The sequence below is a fragment of the Corvus moneduloides genome, chromosome 26, assembly GCF_009650955.1.
Source record: "Corvus moneduloides isolate bCorMon1 chromosome 26, bCorMon1.pri, whole genome shotgun sequence".
NCBI lineage: Eukaryota > Metazoa > Chordata > Aves > Passeriformes > Corvidae > Corvus > Corvus moneduloides.
This window is the reverse complement of record NC_045501.1, coordinates 1,313,553-1,339,738: the sequence shown is the minus strand read 5'-3', so window position 1 is coordinate 1,339,738 and position 26,186 is coordinate 1,313,553. Positions and strand designations below refer to the sequence as shown.

The following is a 26,186-nucleotide window of genomic DNA, read 5'->3' as shown; positions in this document are numbered from 1 at the left end:
ACAAAAAATACCCCGAACCCATAAAAAATACCCCGAACCCATAAAAAATATCCCAAACACCACAAAAAATATCCCGAACCCATAAAAAATACCCCGAACCCATAAAAAATATCCCAAACACCACCAAAAATACCCTGAACCCATAAAAAATACCCCAAACCCATAAAAAATACCCCGAACCCAGAAAAAATATCCCAAATCCCATAAAAAATACCCCGAACACATAAAAAATATCCCAAATCCCATAAAAAATACCCCGAACCCATAGAAAATACCCCAAACCCATAAAAAATACCCCGAACCCATGAAAAATACCCTGAACCCATAAAAAATACCCCAAACCCATAAAAAATACCCCAAATCCCACAAAAAATACCTCGAACCCATAAAAAATACCCCAAACCCATAAAAAATACCCCAAATCCCACAAAAAATACCCCTAACCCATAAAAAATACCCCAAATCCCACAAAAAATACCTCGAACTCATAAAAAAATACCTCGAACCCATAAAAAATATCCCGAACCCATAAAAAATACCCCAAATCCCACAAAAAATACCTCGAACTCATAAAAAAATACCTCGAACCCATAAAAAATACCCCAAACCCATAAAAACTACCCTGAACCCATAAAAAATACCCCAAACCCGTAAAAAATACCCCGAACCCAGAAAAAATATCCCAAACACCACAAAAAATATCCCGAACCCATAAAAAATACCCCGAACCCATAAAAAATATCCCAAACACCACCAAAAATACCCTGAACCCATAAAAAATACCCCGAACCCAGAAAAAATATCCCAAATCCCATAAAAAATACCCCGAACCCATAGAAAATATCCCAAACCCATAAAAAATACCCCGAACCCATAAAAAATACCCTGAACCCATAAAAAATACCCCAAACCCATAAAAAATACCCCAAATCCCACAAAAAATACCTCGAACCCATAAAAAATACCCCGAACACATAAAAAATACCCCAAACCCATAAAAAAACCTCCAAATCCCACAAAAAATACCTCGAACCCATAAAATATACCCTGAACCCATAGAAAATACCCAAAATCTCACCAAAAAGACCCCAAATCCCACAAAAAAACCCTCGAACCCATAAAAAATACCCTGAACCCATAGAAAATACCCCAAATCCCACAAAAAGTACCCCAAACCCATAAAAAATACCCCAAATCCCACAAAAAATACCCCAAACCCATAGAAAATACCCCAAATCCCACAAAAAATACCCCGAACCCATAAAAAATACCCCAAATCCCACAAAAAATACCTCGAACTCATAAAAAAATACCTCGAACCCATAAAAAATATCCCAAACCCATAAAAAATACCCCAAATCCCACAAAAAATACCTCGAACTCATAAAAAAATACCTCGAACCCATAAAAAATATCCCAAACCCATAAAAAATACCCCGAATCCCACAAAAAATACCCCGAACCCATAAAAAATACCCCGAACACCACAAAAAATATCCCAAACACCACAAAAAATATCCCGAACCCATAAAAAATACCCCGAACCCAGAAAAAATATCCCAAACACCACCAAAAATACCCCAAACCTATAAAAAATACCCCGAACCCAGAAAAAATATCCCAAATCCCATAAAAAATACCCCGAACCCATAGAAAATATCCCAAACCCATAAAAAATACCCCGAACCCATAAAAAATACCCTGAACCCATAAAAAATACCCCAAACCCATAAAAAATACCCCAAATCCCACAAAAAATACCTCGAACCCATAAAAAATACCCCGAACACATAAAAAATACCCCAAACCCATAAAAAAACCTCCAAATCCCACAAAAAATACCTCGAACCCATAAAAAATACCCTGAACCCATAGAAAATACCCCAAATTCCACAAAAAATACCCCAAACCCATAAAAAATACCCCAAATCCCACAAAAAATACCCCAAACCCATAAAAAATACCCCAAATCCCACAAAAAATACCTCGAACTCATAAAAAAATACCTCGAACCCATAAAAAATATCCCAAACCCATAAAAAATACCCCGAATCCCACAAAAAATACCCCGAACCCATAAAAAATACCCCGAACCCATAAAAAATATCCCAAACACCACAAAAAATATCCCGAACCCATAAAAAATACCCCGAACCCATAAAAAATATCCCAAACACCACCAAAAATACCCCAAACCCATAAAAAATACCCCGAACCCAGAAAAAATATCCCAAATCCCATAAAAAATACCCCGAACCCATAGAAAATATCCCAAACCCATAAAAAATACCCCGAACCCATAAAAAATACCCTGAACCCATAAAAAATACCCCGAACACATAAAAAATACCCCAAACCCATAAAAAAAACTCCAAATCCCACAAAAAATACCTCGAACCCATAAAATATACCCGGAACCCATAGAAAATACCCAAAATCTCACCAAAAAGACCCCAAATCCCACAAAAAAAACCTCGAACCCATAAAAAATACCCTGAACCCATAGAAAATACCCCAAATCCCACAAAAAATACCCCAAACCCACAAAAAATACCCCAAATCCCACAGAGAATACCCCGGACCTGACCCCGAACCCCAAGAAGGGCGGGATAAGGGACGGGGGGTTTGGAAAGGATTTTTTGGTTCGGGGTTCGGGGTTTAAGGTTTGGGGTTCGGGGTTCGGAGTTTGGAGGTTTGGGATTTGGGGTCAGGTTTGGGGTTTGGGATTTGCAGTTTTGGGATTCGGGGTTTGAGGTTTGGGGTGTAGGGTCAGGTTCGGGGTTTGGGGTTTGGGATTCGGGCTTTGGGGTTTGGGATTTGCAGTTTTGGGATTCGGGGTTTGGGGTTTGGGATTTGCAGTTTTGGGATTCGGGGTTTGAGGTTTGGGGTGTAGGGTCAGGTTCGGGGTTTGGGGTTTCGGGGTTTGGGGTTTGGGATTTGCAGTTTTGGGTTCGGGGTTTGAGGTTTGGGGTGTAGGGTCAGGTTCGGGGTTTGGGGTTTGGGATTCGGGCTTTGGGGTTTGGGATTTGCAGTTTTGGGTTCGGGGTTTGGGGTTTGGGATTTGCAGTTTTGGGATTCGGGGTTTGGGGTTTGGGATTTGCAGTTTTGGGTTCGGGGTTTGAGGTTTGGGGTGTAGGGTCAGGTTCGGGGTTTGGGGTTTCGGGGTTTGGGGTTTGGGATTTGCAGTTTGGGGTTCGGGGTGTAGGGTCAGGTTTGGGGTTCGGGGTTTGGGGGTTGGGATTTGCAGTTTGGGGTTCGGAGTTTGGAGGTTTGGGGTTTGGGGTTTGGGATTTGCAGTTTGGGGTTCGGGGTTCGGGGTTTGGGGTTTTGGGGTTCGGGGTTCGGGGTGTAGGGTCAGGTTTGGGGTTTGGGGTCAGGTTCGGGGTTCGGGGTTTGGGGTCAGGTTCGGGGTGTAGTGTCACGTTTGGGGTTTGGGGTTCGAGGTTTCGGGTTCGGGGTTTGGAGTTTTGGGGTTTGGGGTTTGGGGTCACGTTCGGGGTTTGGGGTCACGTTTGGGGTTTGGGGTTTGGGGTCACGTTCGGGGTTTGGGGTTTGGGGTTCGGGGTGTAGGGTCAGGTTTGGGGTTTGGGGTTTGGGGTTCGGGGTTTGAGTTCACGTTTGGGGTTTGGGGTTCGGGGTTTGGGGTCACGTTCGGGGTTTGGGGTTCGGGGTTCGGGGTGTAGGGTCAGGTTTGGGGTTTGGGGTTTGGGGTCACGTTCGGGGTTTGGGGTCACGTTCGGGGGTCGGGGTTTGGGGTCACGTTCGGGGTTTGGGGTCACGTTCGGGGGTCGGGGTTCGGCCTTTGCTCGGGAACTCAATGCTTAATTCACCCTGATTCTTTGGGCTTTAACCCCAAATCCCAGCCCGGAGCCCGGAGCGGGGGATGGAGCAATCCCGACATCCAGGAAGGGGAAAAGAATTCCAAACTTAAGGAAAAACCCCGAATTTAACGGAAAATCCAAATTGACGGAAAAATCCAAATTTAGCCCTAAAAGCCCGCCCCCCACCCGCCCCACCCCCATCTGTGAGCGATCCCCGTTTCCAGCTCATCCCGGCCCTGATCCCAAATCCCGGGATCATCCAAGGAGCCGGGAGCTCCTCCTCAGCCAGGAGGGGAAGGGGGGAAAAGTCCAAATTTCGAGCAAAAATCCCGATTGATTCCGAAAAATCCCAATTGATTCCTAAAAATACGAATTAACTCCTGAAAATCCGAATTGACTCCTAAAAATCCGAATTAACTCCTGAAAATCCGGACTGATTCTGAAAAATCCTGATTGATTCTGAAAATCCGAATTTTTTCCCGAAAAATCCCAATTGATTCCTAAAATTGCGAATTAATTCCTAAAAATCCCAACTAATACCTAAAAATCCCATTTTTTTCCTAAAAATCCGATTTTATTCCTAAAAATCCCAATTAATACCTAAAAATCCCAATTTATTCTGAAAAATCCGATTTATTTCCTAAAAGTCCGATTTTTTCCCTAAAACCCCCAATCTTATTCCTAAAAATCCCAATTTATATCTAAAAATCCCAATTAATTCATAAACCCCCCAATTTTATCCCTAAAAATCCCATTTTATACCTAAAAATCCCAATTAATTCCTAAAACCCCAAATTTTATCTCTAAAATCCCAATTAATCCCTAAAATCCCCAATTAATTCCTAAAACCCCATTTTTATCCCTAAAAATCCCAATTAATCCCTAAAAACCCAAATTAATTCCTAAAACCCCATTTTTATCCCTAAAAATCCCAATTAATCCCTAAAAATCCCAATTTTATCCCTAAAAAATCCCAATTTATACCTAAAAAATCCGAATTTTTTCCTAAAACTCCCAACTAATACCTAAAAATCCCATTTTTTTTTCCTAAAAATCCCATTTTTTTTTTCCTAAAAACCCCAATTTTATCCCTAAAAATCCCAGTTAATCCCTACAAACCGCCGCACCTCCGCCTCTCCCCGAGCATCCCCGCCCCGCTCCCGGAGTATCCCCGTCCTGGAGCATCCCTGTCCCGGGACATCCCCGTTCCCGGAGCATCCCCGCTCCCGGAGCATCCCCGTCCTGGAGCATCCCTGTCCCGGGACATCCCCGTTCCCGGAGCATCCCCGCTCCCGGAGCATCCCCGTTCCCGGAGCATCCCCGTTCCCGGAGCATCCCTGTCCCGGGACATCCCCGTTCCCGGAGCATCCCCACTCCCGGAGCATCCCCGTTCCCGGAGCATCCCTGTCCCGGGACATCCCCGCTCCCGGAGCATCCCCGTTCCCGGGACATCCCCGTTCCCGGGACATCCCCGTTCCCGGAGCATCCCCGTTCCCGGAGCATCCCCGCTCTCGGAGCATCCCTGTCCCGGAACATCCCCGTTCCCGGGACATCCCCGTTCCCGGAGCATCCCCGCTCTCGGAGCATCCCTGTCCCGGAACATCCCCGTTCCCGGAGCATCCCCGTTCCCGGGACATCCCCGTTCCCGGAGCATCCCCGTTCCCGGGACATCCCCGTTCCCGGAGCATCCCCGTTCCCGGGACATCCCCGCTCCCGGAGCATCCCCGTTCCCGGGACATCCCCGTTCCCGGAGCATCCCTGTCCCGGAACATCCCCGTTCCCGGGACATCCCCGTTCCCGGGACATCCCCGTTCCCGGAGCATCCCCGTTCCCGGGACATCCCCGTTCCCGGGACATCCCCGTTCCCGGAGCATCCCCGTTCCCGGAGCATCCCCGCCCCGCCCCGCCCCGCCCCGGGATCGCTCCGCAGCCGGGCCCGGCCCGGGATTTCCGCCGCTCGCTGCCAGCAGGAATTCAAAGCGCATTAAAGCCGCGGCGGCGGCGTTCGAGCCCTCGGCTCCCGGTGCCAAATTGCCCCGCGCTGGCTCGCGCAGATGTTCGTTAATTATGCTAATTTTTATTAAACGATCCAAGCCAGCGCGGAGCCCCGCCGGGGGCTGAACTCTGCTCCGCTCCTTTCCGACCCGCTGGAATTCCAGCCCCGCGCCGGCTTTTGGGAAGCGGGAGAGGGAAGGGGAGGAGGAAGAGGAGGAGGAGGGAGGCCGAGGATGGGGTTTTGGTGGGCTCGGACTAATTAGGCGTTAATGAGGGCTCTGCGCGCGGCGGCTGCGAGGGAGGGGGTTTAGGAGAGGGTTCGTGGAAAAGCGGGGCTGGAAAAGCGCTCCGGGAGGATGGAGGGGAGCGGGAGGGGAAGGGGATGGGATGCGGGAGGCGCCGGGGGGGTCCCTGGGAGAACTGGGAAGCAGCCGGGAAGCAGAGCATCCTCCACATTCCCAGAAGTCGGGAAATTGGGAATCTGGCGCCTTTTCGAGGCTGCGGATTGGATTTGGGGTGGCCCCAACACCATCTCCCCATTCCCAGGAATCAGCAGGAATCCCCAAACTGGGAATGTCTCACCTTTTCGAGGCTGGGGATTGGATTTGGGGTCACCCCAACCCCATTTCCTCCATCCCTAGAAATTCCAAAACTGGGAATCTGGCACATTTCCAGAACTGGGGATTGGATTTGGGGTCACCTCAACCCCATCCTCCCCATTCCCAGGAATCAGCAGGAATCCCCGAACTGGGAATCTCTCACCTTTTCAAGGCTGGGAATCGGATTTGGGGTCACCCCAACCCCGCCCTCTCCCCCAGGACGCTCTCCGTGCCCTCCTGGAACGCTGGGATTTGTCCCAGGGGGAAGGAACCCTCCCAAAGCCCTTCCCACATCCCATTCCCGAGATTCCCAGAGCCGCTGGTCGGGATAACCCCCCCCCAATCCGGGATTTTCCGGCACACGGGACCAGCAAAAGCTCCCAGCTGCTTTTCCAAGTGGGAACTGGAATTCCTGCCTGACCCGGCCCTGGATTCCCCCTGTCCCCATCGGGGGGGACATCCCGGTGTCACCGAGCTGGGGGTGGGAACGGCCCCGGCTGGAGGAACCCCCGAAAGCGCAGCCAGGACGGAATCCCGGGAATGATTTGGGTTGGGAAGGGACCTGAAATCCCATCCAGGGACACCTCCCACCATCCCAGGGTGCTCCAAGCCCCGTCCGACCTGGCCACGCTCCTCGTGTCCCATCCCACTGGGATCTGCCCCATCCCACCGGGATCTGCCCCATCCCACCGGGATCCATCTGTCCCACCCCACCGGGATCTGTCCCACCCCATCAGGATCCATCTGTCCCATCCCACCAGGATCCATCTGCCCCATCCCACCGGGATCTGCCCCATCCCATGAGGTCCGTCCATCCCATCCCACCAGAGTCCACGCATCCCACCCCATCAGGATCCACCTGTCCCATCCCACCAGGGTCTGTCCCACCCCATCAGGATCCACCTGTCCCACCCCACCGGGATCTGTCCCATCCCATCGGGATCTATCCCACCCCATCAGGATCCATCTGTCCCACCCCACCGGGATCTGTCCCACCCCACTGGGCCCTCCCCACCCCATCCCAGCGGGAAGAACCCGGCACACAGGGGGGGCTCGGAGCCCTCGGGGTGAGGGACGGGGACGAAGCCGAGGGCCCCTGGGGGAGGACAAAGCTGATGGTCCCCGGGGGTGTGCCCAGCCTGGAGTGCCCAGCCTGGAGCGCCCAGCCTGGAGTGAGCACAAGGACAGCTCTGGCCACAGCTGGACAAGTGCCCGGCTCCTCCTCAGCCTTTCCAAGTGGGCCCAGCCTGAGCAGAGGGATCCAGGATTTATCCAAGGAACCGTTTCCCATAAAAAACCTCCAACCAGAGCCCCAAATCTGACCGAGGAACAACGAGGGGCACACGGGGGACACTCGGGGGGCAGATTTGGGACCACTTCCCATAAAAAACCTCCAACCAGAGCCCCAAATCTGGCCGAGGGGCACACAGGGGACACTCGGGAGACACTCGAGAGCCGGATTTGGAACTATTTCCCATAAAAACCTCCAACCAGAGCCCCAACACCACCCAACCCTGACCGAGGCACACTCGGGGGATACTTGGGGGACATTCGGGGGCCAGATTTGGAACCATTTCCCATAAAAACCTCCAACCAAAGCCCCAAATCTGGCCGAGGCACACTCGGGGGACACTCAAGAGCCAGATTTGGAACCATTTTCCCACAAAAACCTCCAACCAGAGCCCCAACCCTGACCGAAGCCCACTCGGGGGACACTCGGGGTGAGGCGCACGGGGCCAGCCACCAGCGCTGGGGGCCACCAAAGCCCCGCCGAGGCCTGGGAAGAGCCGGGTTCATCTTTATTCCGTGCCGAGCGCGCTGCCAAGCCCGAGGCGCCGCGCGGCTGGAGCCGATGTGACGGAAATGTTTAATCTGCCGAGCCCATCTGCGCCGCTCTGCCCGCGCCAGGAGCTCCGCAGCGCCTTTAATATTCCCCTAAATCACCTCCGAGGGCCGCGGCCGCGCTCGCTCCGGTTCATCTGGAGTGCACGGAGGAACGGGGGGCGCGGAGAGGGCAGGGGGAGGCCACGGCCGTGGGTTTGGGGAGGGGTTCCCGAGGATTTGGGGCTTTGAGGTGCTTGGATTTGGAGGGGGGGGCGGGGGAGAGGAGGGGGGAAATTAAAATTTTAAATAAAGAGGTTTTTTTGTTTTTTTTTTTTTTTTTGATGGGGAGTGGGGAAAAATCTGCGGGAAGTTGCGGTGGTGGGGCTGGGAAAAAAAAAAAAAACCAAAACCGGGAGGGAGTGGGAATTGGTTTTGGGAGGAATTATTCCCAGAAATCGCCCTTCTCCATCTCCTTCCTCCCTCCCATCCTGCTCCGAACAAAATGGGTGTGGAGACTCAGAGGAGAGGGGGGAAAAAACCCCCAAAATTCCCGCGTCGGGATCCCGAGGAACCGGGACGCTCCAGCTCCCTGATCCCTGCCTCAGTTTCCCCCAGGCTGATCCCTCCCTGTGGCTCAAAGAGGGATTGGAAGGAAGAGGGAATTTTGCTTTGGGGTCCTGAGCGCCTTGGATTTGAGGGGGGGAGAGGAGGCAAAAAAAAAATAAAATAAAGAGTTTATTTTTTGGGTTTTTTTACCAGGAGGTGGTAAAAACCTGCGGGAAGTTGTGCTGGCGGCAAACGGGAGGGGATGGAGGAAAAATTATTCCCAGAAATCACTTTTCTCCATCTCCTTCCTCTCTTCCATCCTGCTCCAAACAGAACGGGTGTGGAGGTTCAGGAGAGAGAGGGGAAAACCCCCCAAAAAACCCCAAAACCCCCAAAAAAACCCCCCAAAAAGCCCGGCACAGCTCCTGGAGCCGGGATGCTCCAGCTCAGGTGTATCCCTGCCTCAGTTTCCCCCCAGGCCGATCCCTCCCTGTGGCTTAACGAGGGGTTGGAAGGAAGAGGAGGGAATTCTGAGCAGGACCTGAAGTGCCAGGACACAGGGAATGGTTTTGGGGTGCGAAAAGGGGATATTCAGACCGGACACGAGGAATAAATCCATCCCTGGGAGGCTGGGAGGGGCTGGGATGGAATTCCCAGAGAAGCTGGGGCTGCCCCTGGATCCCTGGCAGTGCCCAAGGCCGGGCTGGACGGGGCCGGGAGCAGCCTGGGATTGGGGAATTGTCCCTGCCCGCGGGACCGGATGGGATTTAGGGTCCCTTCCAACCCAAACGTGATTCTGGGATCGATTCTGGGATCGATTCTGGGATCGATTCTGGCCCCAAGACCTGCTGGGCCAGGAATGCGCCGGGTCCGGGGGTGCAGGGGGTGCAGGGGGATGGGCGGGATCCAGAGGATTTGGAGGTTCAGGGATGCGGGAATTGTGGTGGGGGACAACCAGGATTCGGGAATGTTTGGGGTGCAGGGGCTTCACCAGCTCCAGGATGATCCAGGGGTACCAGGGGAGCTCGGGGGTCCAGGGAGGAGCAGGGAGCAGGGAGGATGAGCGGGATCCGGGAGATTCAGGGGCCAGGAGGATCTGGGGCTCAGGGATGAGCGGGGATCAAGGAGGATGAGCGGGATTCGGGGGATTTGGGGGTTCAGGGATGCAGGGATGGGGGGGATGCTCGGGATCCGGGAATGTTTGGGGGCCAGGAGGATCCGGGGCTCAGGGATGAGCGGGGATCAAGGAGGATGAGCGGGATCCGGGAGATTTGGGGGTTCAGGGATGCAGGAATTGGGGGGGAATGTGCAGGATCCAGAGGGTTCGCGGGTCCAGGACGAGCCGGGGGTGCAGGGGGTGAACTCGGGGGGCTCCAGCGCTGCGCGGGGGCTGCGCGGGGCTGAGCGGGGCTGAGCGGGGTCCGGGGGATTTGGAGGCTCAGGGATGCAGGAATTGGGGGGATGCGCGGGGTGCAGGAGGATCGGGGGGTCCAGGACGATCTGGGGGGTGCAGGGGATGAACTCGGGGGGCTCCAGCGCTGCGCGGGGGCTGCGCGGGGCTGAGCGGGGTCCGGGGGATTTGGGGGTTCAGGGATGCAGGAATTCGGGGGGAATGTGCACGATCCAGAGGGTTCGCGGGTCCAGGACGAGCCGGGGGTGCAGGGGGTGAACTCGGGGGGCTCCAGCGCTGCGCGGGGACCCGCGGGGACCCGGGAGGATGCGCGGGATGCGGAGGCTCAGGGATGCAGGGATTGGGGGGATGCGCGGGGTGCAGGAGGATCGGGGGGTCCAGGACGATCGGGGGGTGCAGGGGGTGAACTCGGGGGGCTCCAGCGCTGCGCGGGGACCCGCGGGAGAGGCGCGGGCGCTGGCGCATCCCCCGCGTTGCCATGGCAGCCGCTGCCGGCTCCGCTCGGCGCATCCCCGGGGGCCGCTCCGGCGGATCCACCTGCTCCTCCCGACCCTCGGCGGGGTCATCGCCAGGTCGGCAGAATAAATGAACGCGAGCGCTAATGAGGTGTTGGCGGCTGTTTATGCTCTCCGTGTGTCGGGGGCACTCACATTTCGAGAGCTCATTATGGGCTGCAATTAGGCTGCACCATCGGCAGATATTTAACTCCTTTTTCTTCCGGAATTAGCATTTTAATAACGCCGCGCAGAGCTGGGAGGCAGCGGGGAGGGGGGGGCAGGGAGAAAAACAAAACAAAACCAAAAGAAACAAAAAAAAAAAAAAAAAAGCGCCCATTTTTCACGGGCAAAACTTGCCGAGCTCGAGGTGTAACTTTAATGGGAGAGTTGAAAAAGAGAAAGCCTTTCCCACCTATCCCAGCGGGGAAGAAAAAAGGGGGGAATAAAATAAAATAGAATGAAATAGAATAAAATAGAATAAAATAGAATAAAATAGAATGAAACAGAATGAAATAAAATAGAATAGAAAAGGATAGAATAGAATAGAATAGAGTAAAATACAAATAAAATAAAATAAAATAAAATACAAAGAATAACATGAAATAAAATACAAATAAAATAAAATAAAATACAAAAAATAAAATAAAATAAAATAAAATACAAATAAAATAAAATAAAATAAAATAAAATACAAATAAAATAAAATACCGGGAGCGATTTTTATTCGCTTTATCACACACTCCGTGCCCGAAATTTGAGCTGCGGCCAATTATTTTAAAGTGCCGCCTGATGGAGAGGAGCGGAGTTCGGCTCTGAAAATTCCATCCATCCCTCCATCCCTGAATCCCAAATCCCGGGAAAAGGGAGCGGGGCGCGGATTTGGGAGCAGCCAGTGCCCGCTCCGGGATGGATCCATCCAAAATCGCTTCCCCCTCCAAAGGCGGCGGCGATCGTCGCCTGCGATTCCCTGGATTTTGGGGAGGGAAAGGGGTGCGGGGACAAGCCAGGGATGGGGATTGGGAAAGGGGACACGGCACCACCACAACTTGCTCGGGAATTGGCGGAGCCGGCCCCGTTTTCTTCCCGGATTTTCGGCCGAATCCCAATCCCAGCCCCAAAGCGCCGCTCCCGGAGTTCCCCGGCGGGATTCCAGATCCCGATTGTCCGGAGATCCCAAACCCCCGGCACTGGGAGGTTTGGGGTTTTTCCCTCGGGATGGCTCTGGGGGATGTGGGGAGAGGGGTGCGGGGCTGGGAGAGGGGCCTGGACTGGGATGGGGGCACTGGGAGAACTGGGACTGGGGGGAACTGGGGAAACTGGGACTGGGATGGGGGCACTGGGAGAACTGGGACTGGGGGAAACTGGGATGGATTCCCCATTCTGCTCCCGAACTGGGGGTCACTGGGATTGGGTTCCCATCCCTGCTCCCAGAACTGGAGTTACTGGGAGCGGGTTCCGCTCTCTCTTCTGGGACTGGGGGTTACTGGGAGCAGCTCCCCCTTTTCCCTGGAACTGGGGTCACTGGGAGCAGCTCCCCCTTTTCTTTGGGATTGGGGTCACTGGGAGCAGCTCCCCCTTTTCCCTGGAACTGGGGTCACTGGGAGCAGCTGGGAATGGGATCCTTGGGATTCCCTGTCCAAGGAAAGAGAGGGGAGCTGCTCCCAGTGACCTCAATCCCAAGGATCCCATTCCCAGCCCCTTTCCTAATCCCAATCACCCACCGGCCCCTCCCGCATCCCAGAATCCCAAATCCGAGGGGAAGAGGGAGGGAAGCTCATCCTTGGGGTCAGCGCTGCTCCAGGCGCCCCTTCCCTCATCCCGGCGCTGCCCCTGATCCACAAATTCCCCCATCCCGGGACTCCTCGGGATGCAATTCCCGGGGTTTTAATTAAACCCCGCACTTGTGGCCTGGGGACAAACCCCGGGATGAATCGGGAATTCAGGTCTTATTTAGGGATTCCAAATTCCCCTTTTCCCCTTCCCTTCCCCCGCCACAAAATCGGGATCTTCCTTCATTTCCAGATGGAGCAGTTTGGGAAAGGGATGGGAAAAAACAAAACAAAACCGGGGAAAAAGGACGGGAAGACGGAACCGCGGGATGAGCGGGATGCGCCATCTCGAGAATTCCCATTTTCCCCCAATCCAGCCTCCCCCGAGCCGCCCCCATCCCGGAATTCCCGCTGCTCGGTTGTTTTTGGGGGATGCTTTGAAACTCGGGATTTGTTGGGATCTGCGGGAAGGGCGGGGAGGGAATTGCGGGTTTTATTCCCGATTCCATGGATTAATGGGGACACGGAGCCCGGCACCGCTGGAATTGTGTTCCCGGCGCTTCCTAATTAGCTCATCAACAAAGATTCCCGCCGGGATTTGGGATCAGCACCGGGAAAAAGGAGCCGCGAGCTCCGCAGGCGCAGCCCGGGAGGGATTTCTGGGATTGAAACCTTTCCTGGGATGTTTTGGATAAGCGGGATTGGTTTTTTTGGGTTTTTTCCCCTTCCTTTCCCTGTTTTTCCCGTTGTTTTCCATGAAAAAAATTCCCAAATCTGCCTGCAGGGGTGGAGGGAACCGGGAGGGAATGTTGGATAAGGGCTATGAAATGGAAAAAGTGAAGCGGGAAATGGAAAACGGGGAGGAAAAAAAAGGGAAGTGGAAAGGAGGAAATAGGGGGGAAAATCAAATGGAAAATGGAAAAATGGAAATGATGGGGAAATGGAGATGATGGAAAAATGGAAATGGAAAATGGGAAAATGGAAATAATGGAAAAAAGGAGATGATGGAAAATGGAGATGAGGGAAAAATGGAAATGGAAAAATGGGAATAATGGAAAAATGGGAATAATGGAAAAATGGGAATAATGGAAAAATGGGAAAATGGGAAAAGGAAATGGAAAAATGGAGATGATGGAAAATGGAGATGATGGAAAATGGAGATGATGGAAAAATGGAAATGGGAAAATGGGAATAATGGAAAAATGGAAGTGGGAAAATGGGAAAATGGGAAAAGGAAATGGAAAAATGGAAATAATGGGAAAATGGGAATAATGGGAAAATGGAAACGGAAAATAGAAAAGTTAAAACAGAAAAGTTAAAATATAAAACATAAAAAAAAAAGAAAAAAAAGAAAACCCAGAAAGAAAAACCAAAACGTAAAATATAAACCCACAACCAACAACAACAAAAAAATATAAAATATAAAAATCAAAATCCAAAGAGAAACCCCAAAATGAAAAGATGAAGAGAGAAAAAGATCAAATTAAAGGAATAACAATAATAAAGGAATAATAATTGCCGTTCCATACAACAGGTAGAGAATAATTAATGTCATTAACAGCACACAAGAAACCCATGGAATATCCGGCCTTGGAAGAGACCCAGAAGCCTCATCCACCCCTCCAGCCGTCATTTCTCCTCCTCATCATCATCAATCCCAGAGAAAACATTCCCGGTTTTCCAGAAAAAACCCCCCGGAAAAAATCCCAGCCGGGAATGAGGACGCAGCTCCCGTTATCCCGGAATCAGAGAAATTCCCACTTCCCTGCACAAAAAAACCACCGGGAATGAGCAGGAATTGGCCTCTGGGGAGGGGGAGGGGGAAGCGATTAATTAATTAATTAATTAATTGATCGATTGATTAATTGATGTCTTTATTTAATCGCGGAACCCTCAGCTGTTGATTTCTTGATTTCTCCACCTGGAGATTTATTTATCAATTTATTTCCAGCTGTATCAATTTATTTCCAGCTGTATCAATTTATTTCCAGCTTTGTTAATTTATTTCCAGCTTTGTTAATTTATTCCCAGTTTTAATTTATTCCCAGTTTTAATTTATTTCCAGCTTTATTAATTTATTTCCAGTTTTATTAATTTATTTCCAGTTTTAACTTATTTCCAGTTTTTCAAATTTATTTCCAGTTTTATCAATTTATTTCCGGTTTTATTAATTTCTTTCCACATTTATTAATTTACCTCCATTTTTATTCCTTTTTAAACCTCCATATTCATTTATTTACCCCAAATTTTATCCCCCTGAATGTATTTTATTTGCCTATTATTTATTAATTAATGAACGTTAATTTCCCTGTCTGTTTACCTGTTTATTCATTCATTTATAATGAATTATTTAACCTCTATTTACCTGTTTATTTATTAATTTATAATATATTTATTTAGCTGTTTATTTATTAATGAATAATAATTAATTTACCTTTCCATGTACCTGTTTATTTATTAATTAATAATCTATTTATTTACCTGTTTATTTATTAATTAACACTAATTCACCTGCTTGTTTACCGGCTTATTAATTAATTTATAATTGATTAATTTACCTGTTTATTTATTAGTATTAATTTACCTGTTTATTCACTAATTTATAATAAATTTATTAATTCATTCATTCATTGGCATGACTCTCCCTGTTTATTAATTTATCATTAATTTCCCTCCCTGATTTTTATTAATTTATCATTAACCCATCTCTTCATTTATCAATTCATAATTGACTTCTTTCCCTATTTATTTCTTAATTAATGATTTTCTCCCATCGATTCATTCATTTCATTTCTTCAATTCATTCCTTTTTCCACCCAAGGCCCATCCCAGGAAATTCCAAAGGCGCTCATCCCAAAATCCCGAGCCCGGAGCAGCTCCCGGTTATCCCGGAGCCTTTGGAATTGTCACCCTCAGTAATGAATTCCAAAGGAAACCTGGGAATATCCCATAAATCCCCGGGAATTCAGCGCCGCGGCCTTCCCGGGATTTATGGGATAAGGAATCGCGGCTGGAGCTCATCCCGGCAACTCTGGGAAGCGAGAAAGGAATTCCAGCTTTTCCCGGGAATTCATCGGCCTTTTTATGGCGCATTCCAGGAAAAAAAAAAACCGGATTCCCGGAGTTATTCCCGACACCCCAAATTCCCCGGGAGGAGCTCATGGAATGAGGAGGGGGAGGGGGGAGGGATGGATCAGCGGCTTCCCGGGATTCCAGGGATGGATTTGGGGCTCCCAGGGTCTGCAGGGATCGGGATCAGCCAGGGCCGGGGCAACGGCCGGAGCTGGGAATGGGGGGCGAGGGGGGAATTTGGGATGCAGCACCAAAATTTGGGATGCAGCACCAAAATTTGGGATGCAGCACCAGGGACAAGGGGGTGAATTTGGGATTCGGGATCAGGGATGTGTCGATGAGTCCCTGTAGATGAGGGAAATTTGGGATTTGGGATCAGGGATGTGCAGGTGAATCCCTGGGAACTGGGCGGAATTTGGGATTCGGGATCAGGGATGTGCAGGTGAATCCCTGGGAACTGGGCGGAATTTGGGATTCGGGATCAGGGATGTGTCGGTGAGTCCCTGTAGATGAGGGAAATTTGGGATTTGGGATCAGGGATGTGCAGGTGAATCCCTGGGAACTGGGCGGAATTTGGGATTCGGGATCAGGGATGTGTCGGTGAGTCCCTGTAGATGAGGGAAATTTGGGATTTGGGATCAGGGATGCGCAGGTGAATCCCTGGGAATTGGGTGGAATTTGGGATCAGCCTCGTCCCCATCCCTGTCCTGTCCCCATCCCATAATTTATAACATTCCCGGCTGGAATGAGCTGCCAGGAGCGGTTCTGCCCTTGGGGTGACCGGGAGTGACCAGGGTTGACCAAGGGGTGACCAGGGGTGACCAGGGGTGACCAGGGGTGACCAAGGGTTGCCCGGGGGTGACCAGGAGTGACCAAAGGTGACCAGGGGTGACCAGGGGTGACCAGGGGTGACCAAGGGTGACCAGGGGGTGACCGGGGGGTGACTGGGAGTGACCAAGGGGTGACCAGAGGGTGACCAGGGGTGACCAAGGGTGACCAGGGGGTGACCGGGGAGTGACTGGGAGTGACCAAGGGGTGACCAGAGGGTGACCAGGAGTTACCAGGGGGTGACCGAAGGTGACCAAGGGGTGACCAAGGGGTGCCCGGGGCTGACCGAGGATGACCAGAGGGTGACCAGAGGGTGACCAAGGGGTGACCAGAGGGTGACCAGGGGGTGACCGGGAGTGACCAAGGGGTGACTGGGAGTGACCAAAGGTGACCAGGGGTGACCAGAGGTGACCAAGGGTGACCAGGGGGTGACCGGGGAGTGACTGGGAGTGACCAAGGGGTGACCAAGGGGTGACCAGGAGTTACCAGGGGGTGACCGAAGGTGACCAAGGGGTGACCGGGGCTGACCGAGGATGACCAGAGGGTGACCAGAGGGTAACCAAGGGGTGACCAGAGGGTGACCAGGGGGTGACCGGGAGTGACCAAGGGGTGACTGGGAGTGACCAAAGGTGACCAGGGGTGACCAGGGGTGACCAAGGGTGACCAAGGGGTGACCAAGGGTGACCAAGGGGTGACCAAGGAGTGACCAGGGGTTACCAGGGGGTGACCAAGGGGTGACCGAGAGTGACAAGGGGGTGACTGGGGGTGACTGAGAGTGACCGGGGGTGACCGGGGGTGACCGGGGGGTGACCAGGGGTGACCGGGGGGTGACCGGGGGCTGACCGGGGGGTGACCAGGGGCTGACCGCTGCCTTCCAGCTGACCCCGCCGCCCATCCCAAGGCTCGACATTCCCAGCGGGATCATCCCTGGGATGCGGGCGCAGCTGAGCCCCGACCCAACTCATCACACGCCGCCTCCGGGGAAGGGGAGGATGGGGGGTGGGGAGGGGTCAGGGCTTCTTCCCGGCCCCAAAATCCATGGAAAATGCCACTAGATGTCACCAGCGCCTTTGGCTCGGGCTTGGGATGCGGGAATTCTCTGCCGGCCTTTCCGTGCCGCGGCTTTCATGGGAAGCGATGGAGGGAACGAACGGATCCCGGATTTACGGGCGCCGCGTTCCCATCGTTATCCCGGCGGAGGAATCGCTCAGCCGGGAAAAAGGGAGCGGGGCCCGGGGTTTTGTTGGAATTCCGGAATTCCGGGATGGGTGGGGTGGGAAGGAGCTCAAATCCCATCCCATTCCCCACTTTCTGCCATGGGCAGGGACACTTCCCGTTATCCCAGCTCGCTCCAAGCCCCGTCCAACCCGGCCATGGACACTTCCAGGGATGGGAATTAGGGATGGGAATTAGGGATGGGAATTACTCTTCCCTCTTCCCGAATGAATTCCCGGTGTTTTATCCCGCTGGGTTTCGGGGATGAGCCGCTGTCACCCCTGGAGCTGCCACCAGTGTCCCCATTAACCCCGCGGCACTGGTGGCACTGGGGAGCAACCTCCGTGATCCGAGGTGGGGCAAAACCCTTTGGGAGCAGAATTCCTGGGATAAAACAGAGCCCGAATTCCCTGGAAATGCCCAAGGAACACCCGGGCGGGGTCGGTTGCCAAGGTTGGGATCACGCCGAGCTCGGCAGCGTTTTCCAGCGCCGACAATTCCATGATTTCTCCCGACCCCATTCCCTCCACCCCGTGTCCGCCTTTCCCGGGAACGGCAGGAGCGCCGGGAAGGCGCCAGATGGGATTTTATAGGAGCCGCTATTCCGTGCTCAGACCCAGCGGCCGCCGCGAGATTAATTCCGCGAAATTAATTGGGACAAGATTGAAAAGGAAATTAAGGCGCAGCTGAGTGAACATTCCCAACCTTTCCCTCCTCCTCCTCCTCCTCCTCCTCCTCCTCCTCCTTTTCCCATCGCTGCCTCTCCCTCCTTTTCCCTCCTCCCGGAGCCGCCTCCGCTCGCCGCATCCCGAATTTACGGGGGGAAAAGCCGCAGGATCCATCGGTTCCGAGTGAGGAATTCCCCACGGCAGCCGCAGCTGGAGCCGCTGGAAGCGGCGGAATTCCCACCGGGATTCCGGGATGTGACCCCGAGGGGGATGGGAGCAACTCCAGGATGCTCCTGGAATCATCCCCTGGAAAAACCGGGCCCAGTCAGGGAATGCGGCCTGGAATTCCCGAAAGGAGCCCCAAAACCGGGGAATTCGCAGGTTTCCAGAGCGGGAGGGAGAAGCGGGAGCGGCCCCAAAGAGGCCCCGGAGCTCCGAGTTTTCCATGCTGGAAAATTCCGGGATGTGGAGGAGCCCGGCACGGACGCCAGAATCCCATCATCCCGGTTTTCCCATGGAAAACCCGCTCCGGACAGGGCTGGGAGGTGCTTTTCCCTCTGGAATTCCAGCCTCACCCACCTTTCCTGGCTGAGGGCTGGCTGAGGGTGAATGTAAAACCAGTAAAAACCAGTAAAAACCAGTAAAAAACCAGTATAAACCAGTAAAAACCAGAAAAGACCATTAAAAACCAGCAAAAACCAGTAAAACCAACAAAACCCAGTAAAAACCATTAAAAACCAGTAAAGACCATTAAAAACCAGTAAAAACCAGTAAAACCAACAAAACCCAGCAAAACCCAGCAAAACCCAGTAAAAACCAGTAAAACCAGTAAAAACCAGTAAAAACCGAAAAAACCAACAAAAACCAGCAAAACCCAGTAAAAACCAGTAAAACCCAGTAAAAACCAGTAGACCATTAAAAACCAGCAAAAACCAGTAAAACCAACAAAACCCAGTAAAAACCATTAAAAAACCAGTAAAAACCAGTAAAGACCATTAAAAACCAGTAAAAACCAGTAAAACCAACAAAACCCAGCAAAACCCAGCAAAACCCAGTAAAAACCAGTAAAGACCATTAAAAACCAGTAAAGACCATTAAAAACCAGCAAAAACCAGTAAAACCAACAAAACCCAGTAAAAACCAGTAAAGACCAGTAAAAACCAGTAAAGACCATTAAAAACCAGTAAAAACCAGTAAAACCAACAAAACCCAGCAAAACCCAGCAAAACCCAGTAAAAACCAGTAAAACCAGTAAAAACCAGTAAAAACCAGTAAAACCAACAAAAACCAGCAAAACCCAGTAAAAACCAGTAAAACCCAGTAAAAACCAGTAGACCATTAAAAACCAGCAAAAACCAGTAAAACCAACAAAACCCAGTAAAAACCATTAAAAACCAGTAAAAACCAGTAAAGACCATTAAAAACCAGTAAAAACCAGTAAAACCAACAAAACCCAGCAAAACCCAGCAAAACCCAGTAAAAACCAGTAAAGACCATTAAAAACCAGTAAAGACCATTAAAAACCAGCAAAAACCAGTAAAACCAACAAAACCCAGTAAAAACCATTAAAAACCAGTAAAAACCAGTAAAGACCATTAAAAACCATTAAAAACCAGTAAAACCAACAAAACCCAGCAAAACCCAGCAAAACCCAGTAAAAACCAGTAAAGACCATTAAAAACCAGTAAAGACCATTAAAAACCAGCAAAAACCAGTAAAACCAACAAAACCCAGTAAAAACCATTAAAAACCAGTAAAAACCAGTAAAGACCATTAAAAACCATTAAAAACCAGTAAAACCAACAAAACCCAGCAAAACCCAGCAAAACCCAGTAAAAACCAGTAAAACCAGTAAAAACCAGTAAAAACCAGTAAAACCAACAAAAACCAGCAAAACCCAGTAAAAACCAGTAAAACCCAGTAAAAACCATAAAAACCAGTAAAAACTCAGTAAAGACCATTAAAAACCACTAAAACCCAGTAAAACCCAGTAAAGACCATTAAAAACCTTTAAAAACCTTTAAAAACCTTTAAAAACCAGTAAAACCCAGTAAAAACCATAAAACCCAGCAAAACCCATTAAAAACCATTAAAACCCAGTAAAAACCATTAAAACCCATTAAAACCAGTATAACCCATTAAAACCCATTAAACTCATTAAAACCAGTAAAACCCAGTAGAACCATTAAACCCATTAAAACCCAGTTAAAACCATTAAAACCAGTAAAACCATTAAAACCCAGTCAAACCCATTAAAACCCAGTAAAACCCATTAAAACCATTAAAACCATTAAAACCCATTAAAAACCACTAAACCCACTAAAACTCATTAAACCCATTAAAACCAGTAAAACCCAGTAAAATCCATCAAAACCATTAAAACCCAGTAAAACCAGTAAAACCCAGTAAAAACCATCAAAACCCATTAAAACCAGTAAAACCCATTAAAACCCATTAAAACCAGTCAAACCCATTAAAACCCAGTAAAACCCATTAAAACCAGTATAACGCATTAAAACCCATTAAACCCATTAAAACCAGTAAAACCCAGTAAAACCAGCAAAACCCAGTAAAACCATTAAAACCCAGTAAAACCCATTAAGACCAGTCAAAACCATTAAAACCCAGTAAAACCCATTAAAACCAGTATAACGCATTAAAACCCATTAAAACCAGTCAAACCCAGTATAACCCAGTAAAACCCATTAAAAACCAGTAAAACCATTAAAACCCAGTAAAACCAAACCCATTAAAACCCAGTAAAACCCATTAAAACCAGTATAACGCATTAAAACCCATTAAAACCAGTCAAACCCATTAAAACCCAGTAAAACCCATTAAAACCAGTAAAACCATTAAAACCCAGTAAAACCCATTAAAACCCAGTAAAAACCAGCAAAACCCAGTAAATCCATTAAAACCAGTATAACGCCTTAAACCCCATTAAACCCATTAAAACCCATTAAAACCATTAAAACCCAGTAAAACCAGCCAAACCCATTAAAACCCAGTAAAACCCAGCAAAACCAGTATAACGCATTAAAACCCATTAAAACCAGTAAAACCCGGTAAAACCCAGTAAAACCCATTAAAAACCAGTAAAACCATTAAAACCTATTAAAACCCAGTAAAACACAGTAAAAACCAGCAAAACCAGTAAAACCCATTAGAACCAGTATAACGCATTAAAACCCATTAAACCCATTAAAACCCAGTAAAACCCATTAAAACCCAGTAAAAACCAGCAAAACCCATTAAAAACCAGTAAACCCATTAAAACCCATTAAAACCAGTAAAACCATTAAAACCCAGTAAAACCCAGTAAAAACCAGTAAAACCCAGTATAACGCATTAAAACCCATTAAAACCAGTAAAACCCAGTAAAACCCAGTAAAACCCATTAAAAACCAGTAAAATCATTAAAACCCAGTAAAACCCAGTAAAACCCATTAAAACCAGTAAAACCATTAAAACCCATTAAAACCCATTAAAACCCATTAAAACCAGCAAAACCCACTAAAAACCACTAAAACCCATTAAAACCCATTAAAACCAGTCAAACCCATTAAAATCCATTAAAACCAGTAAAACCCATTAAAACCCATTAAAACCCAGTAAAACACAGTAAAAACCAGCAAAACCCAGTAAAATCCATTAAAACCAGTATAACGCCTTAAACCCCATTAAACCTATTAAGACCCATTAAACCCATTAAAACCCATTAAAACCAGTAAAACCCATTAAAACCCATTAAAACCCAGTAAAACCCATTAAAACCAGTATAACGCATTAAAACCCATTAAACCCATTAAAACCAGTAAAACCCAGTAAAACCAGCAAAACCCAGTAAAACCAGCAAAACCCAGTAAAACCAGCAAAACCCAGTAAAATCCATCAAAACCATTAAACCCAGTAAAACCATTAAAACCCAGTAAAACCCATTAAGACCAGTCAAAACCATTAAAACCCAGTAAAACTCATTAAAACCAGTATAACGCATTAAAACCCATTAAAACCAGTCAAACCCAGTATAACCCAGTAAAACCCATTAAAAACCAGTAAAACCATTAAAACCCAGTAAAACCAAACACATTAAAACCCAGTAAAACCCATTAAAACCAGTATAACGCATTAAAACCCATTAAAACCAGTCAAACCCATTAAAACCCAGTAAAACCCATTAAAACCAGTAAAACCATTAAAACCCAGTAAAACCATTAAAACCCAGTAAAAACCAGCAAAACCCAGTAAATCCATTAAAACCAGTATAACGCCTTAAACCCCATTAAACCCATTAAAACCCATTAAAACCATTAAAACCCAGTAAAACCAGCCAAACCCATTAAAACCCAGTAAAACCCAGCAAAACCAGTATAACGCATTAAAACCCATTAAAACCAGTAAAACCCGGTAAAACCCAGTAAAACCCATTAAAAACCAGTAAAACCATTAAAACCTATTAAAACCAGTAAAACACAGTAAAAACCAGCAAAACCAGTAAAACCCATTAGAACCAGTATAACGCATTAAAACCCATTAAACCTATTAAAACCCATTAAACCCATTAAAACCCATTAAACCCATTAAAACCCAGTAAAACCCAGTAAAACCCAGTAAAAAACCAGCAAAACCCATTAAAAACCAGTAAACCCATTAAAACCCATTAAAACCAGTAAAACCATTAAAACCCAGTAAAACCCAGTAAAAACCAGTAAAACCCAGTATAACGCATTAAAACCCATTAAAACCAGTAAAACCCAGTAAAACCCAGTAAAACCCATTAAAAACCAGTAAAATCATTAAAACCCAGTAAAACCCAGTAAAACCAGTAAAACCATTAAAACCCATTAAAACCCATTAAAACCCATTAAAACCCATTAAAACCCATTAAAACCAGCAAAACCCACTAAAAACCACTAAAACCCATTAAAACCCATTAAAACCAGTCAAACCCATTAAAATCCATTAAAACCAGTAAAACCCATTAAAACCCATTAAAACCCAGTAAAACACAGTAAAAACCAGCAAAACCCAGTAAAATCCATTAAAACCAGTATAACGCCTTAAACCCCATTAAACCTATTAAGACCCATTAAACCCATTAAAACCCATTAAAACCAGTAAAACCCATTAAAACCCATTAAAACCAGTCAAACCCATTAAAACCCAGTAAAACCCATTAAAACCAGTATAACGCATTAAAACCCATTAAACCCATTAAAACCAGTAAAACCCAGTAAAACCAGCAAAACCCAGTAAAACCAGCAAAACCCAGTAAAATCCATCAAAACCATTAAACCCAGTAAAACCATTAAAACCCAGTAAAACCCATTAAGACCAGTCAAAACCATTAAAACCCAGTAAAACTCATTAAAACCAGTATAACGCATTAAAACCCATTAAAACCAGTCAAACCCAGTATAACCCAGTAAAACCCATTAAAAACCAGTAAAACCATTAAAACCCAGTAAAACCAAACACATTAAAACCCAGTAAAACCCATTAAAACCAGTATAACGCATTAAAACCCATTAAAACCAGTCAAACCCATTAAAACCCAGTAAAACCCATTAAAACCAGTAAAACCATTAAAACCCAGTAAAACCATTAAAACCCAGTAAAAACCAGCAAAACCCAGTAAATCCATTAAAACCAGTATAACGCCTTAAACCCCATTAAACCCATTAAAACCCATTAAAACCATTAAAACCCAGTAAAACCAGCCAAACCCATTAAAACCCAGTAAAACCCAGCAAAACCAGTATAACGCATTAAAACCCATTAAAACCAGTAAAACCCGGTAAAACCCAGTAAAACCCATTAAAAAACCAGTAAAACCATTAAAACCTATTAAAACCAGTAAAACACAGTAAAAACCAGCAAAACCAGTAAAACCCATTAGAACCAGTATAACGCATTAAAACCCATTAAACCTATTAAAACCCATTAAACCCATTAAAACCCATTAAACCCATTAAAACCCAGTAAAACCCAGTAAAACCCAGTAAAAACCAGCAAAACCCATTAAAAACCAGTAAACCCATTAAAACCCATTAAAACCAGTAAAACCATTAAAACCCAGTAAAACCCAGTAAAAACCAGTAAAACCCAGTATAACGCATTAAAACCCATTAAAACCAGTAAAACCCAGTAAAACCCAGTAAAACCCATTAAAAACCAGTAAAATCATTAAAACCCAGTAAAACCCAGTAAAACCAGTAAAACCATTAAAACCCATTAAAACCCATTAAAACCCATTAAAACCCATTAAAACCAGCAAAACCCACTAAAAACCACTAAAACCCATTAAAACCCATTAAAACCAGTCAAACCCATTAAAATCCATTAAAACCAGTAAAACCCATTAAAACCCATTAAAACCCAGTAAAACACAGTAAAAACCAGCAAAACCCAGTAAAATCCATTAAAACCAGTATAACGCCTTAAACCCCATTAAACCTATTAAGACCCATTAAACCCATTAAAACCCATTAAAACCATTAAAACCCAGTAAAACCCATTAAGACCAGTCAAAACCATTAAAACCCAGTAAAACCCATTAAAACCAGTATAACGCATTAAAACCCATTAAACCCATTAAACCCATTAAAACCCATTAAAACCATTAAAACCCAGTAAAACCCATTAAGACCAGTCAAAACCATTAAAACCCAGTAAAACCCATTAAAACCAGTATAACGCATTAAAACCCATTAAACCCATTAAAACCAGTAAAACCCAGTAAAACCAGCAAAACCCAGTAAAACCCATTAGAACCAGTATAACGCATTAAAACCCATTAAACCCATTAAAACCCAGTAAAACCCAGTATAACCCAGTATAACCCAGTAAACCCAGTAAAAGCTCCCACCTTGCTGAGCACGCGGACGAGGTCGCCGCGGCGGAAGGAGAGCTCGTCCGGGTGCTCCCCGCGGCAGTCCCAGAGCCCCTGGTAAAAGCTGGAGCAATCCCAGCGGGAATTTCCTGGGAAAAGGCAAAGCAAGGGCTCAGGGCGGCCAGGGATTTGTCGGGAATGTCCAACGGGAATGTCCAACGTCGCGAATTCCTGGGAAAGGCCAAACTTTGGGATTTGCCGGCCTGGAGGCTGCGCTCGCCACGGAGCCGGGAGTTTGGGAATGGGATCCGGTAATTCGGTTTTCCCGAATTTTTCGGGGAGAGAGGAATTCCTGCAGGGTTTGGGATGGGGGGGATGCGGGAATTGCGCTGGGATAAATTCGGGATCTCTGGGAAACGTCGCAGCAGCGCTTCCGGAGAGAAACATTCCCAGCTTTGCCGTCTCCAGACGGAATTTCCCATCCAAAGAAATGGAATTCCCACCCCAAAGGAATGGAATTCTCATCCCAAAGGAATGGAATTTCTCATCCCAAAGGAATGGAATTCCCGTCCCTAAGGAATGGAATACCCACCCCAAAGGAATGGAATTTCTCATCCCAAAGGAATGGAATTCCCACCCCAAAGGAATGGAATTCCCGTCCCTAAGGAATGGAATACCCACCCCAAAGGAATGGAGTTCCCATCCCAAAGGAATGGAATTCCCATCCCAAAGGAATGGAATTTCCTGTCCCTAAGGAATGGAATTCTCATCCCAAAGGAATGGAATGGAGTTCCCATCCCTAGGGAATGGAATTCCCATCCCTAAGGAATGGAGTTCCCATCCCAAAGGAATGGAATTCTCATCCCAAAGGAATGGAATTTCTCATCCCAAAGGAATGGAATTCCCGTCCCTAAGGAATGGAATTCCCACCCCAAAGGAATGGAATTCTCATCCCTAAGGAATGGAGTTCCCATCCCAAAGGAATGGAATTCTCATCCCAAAGGAATGGAATTCCCATCCCAAAGGAATGGAATTTGCTGTCCCTAAGGAATGGAATTCTCATCCCAAAGGAATGGAATGGAGTTCCCATCCCTAGGGAATGGAAT

At 47.9% G+C, this 26,186-nt stretch overlaps 1 protein-coding gene across 2 annotated transcripts in view; it reads right to left on the bottom strand.

Moving 5' to 3' along the window:
• SKAP1 (src kinase associated phosphoprotein 1) overlaps nucleotides 1-26,186 on the bottom strand; it is a 38,323-nt gene that overhangs the window by 1,728 nt on the left and 10,409 nt on the right. For both annotated transcript variants that reach the window (XM_032091642.1, XM_032091640.1), the window contains exon 7: nucleotides 25,117-25,229. In XM_032091642.1, coding sequence (XP_031947533.1) covers nucleotides 25,117-25,229 — 113 coding nt within the window. The remainder of the gene's footprint in view (nucleotides 1-25,116; nucleotides 25,230-26,186) is intronic.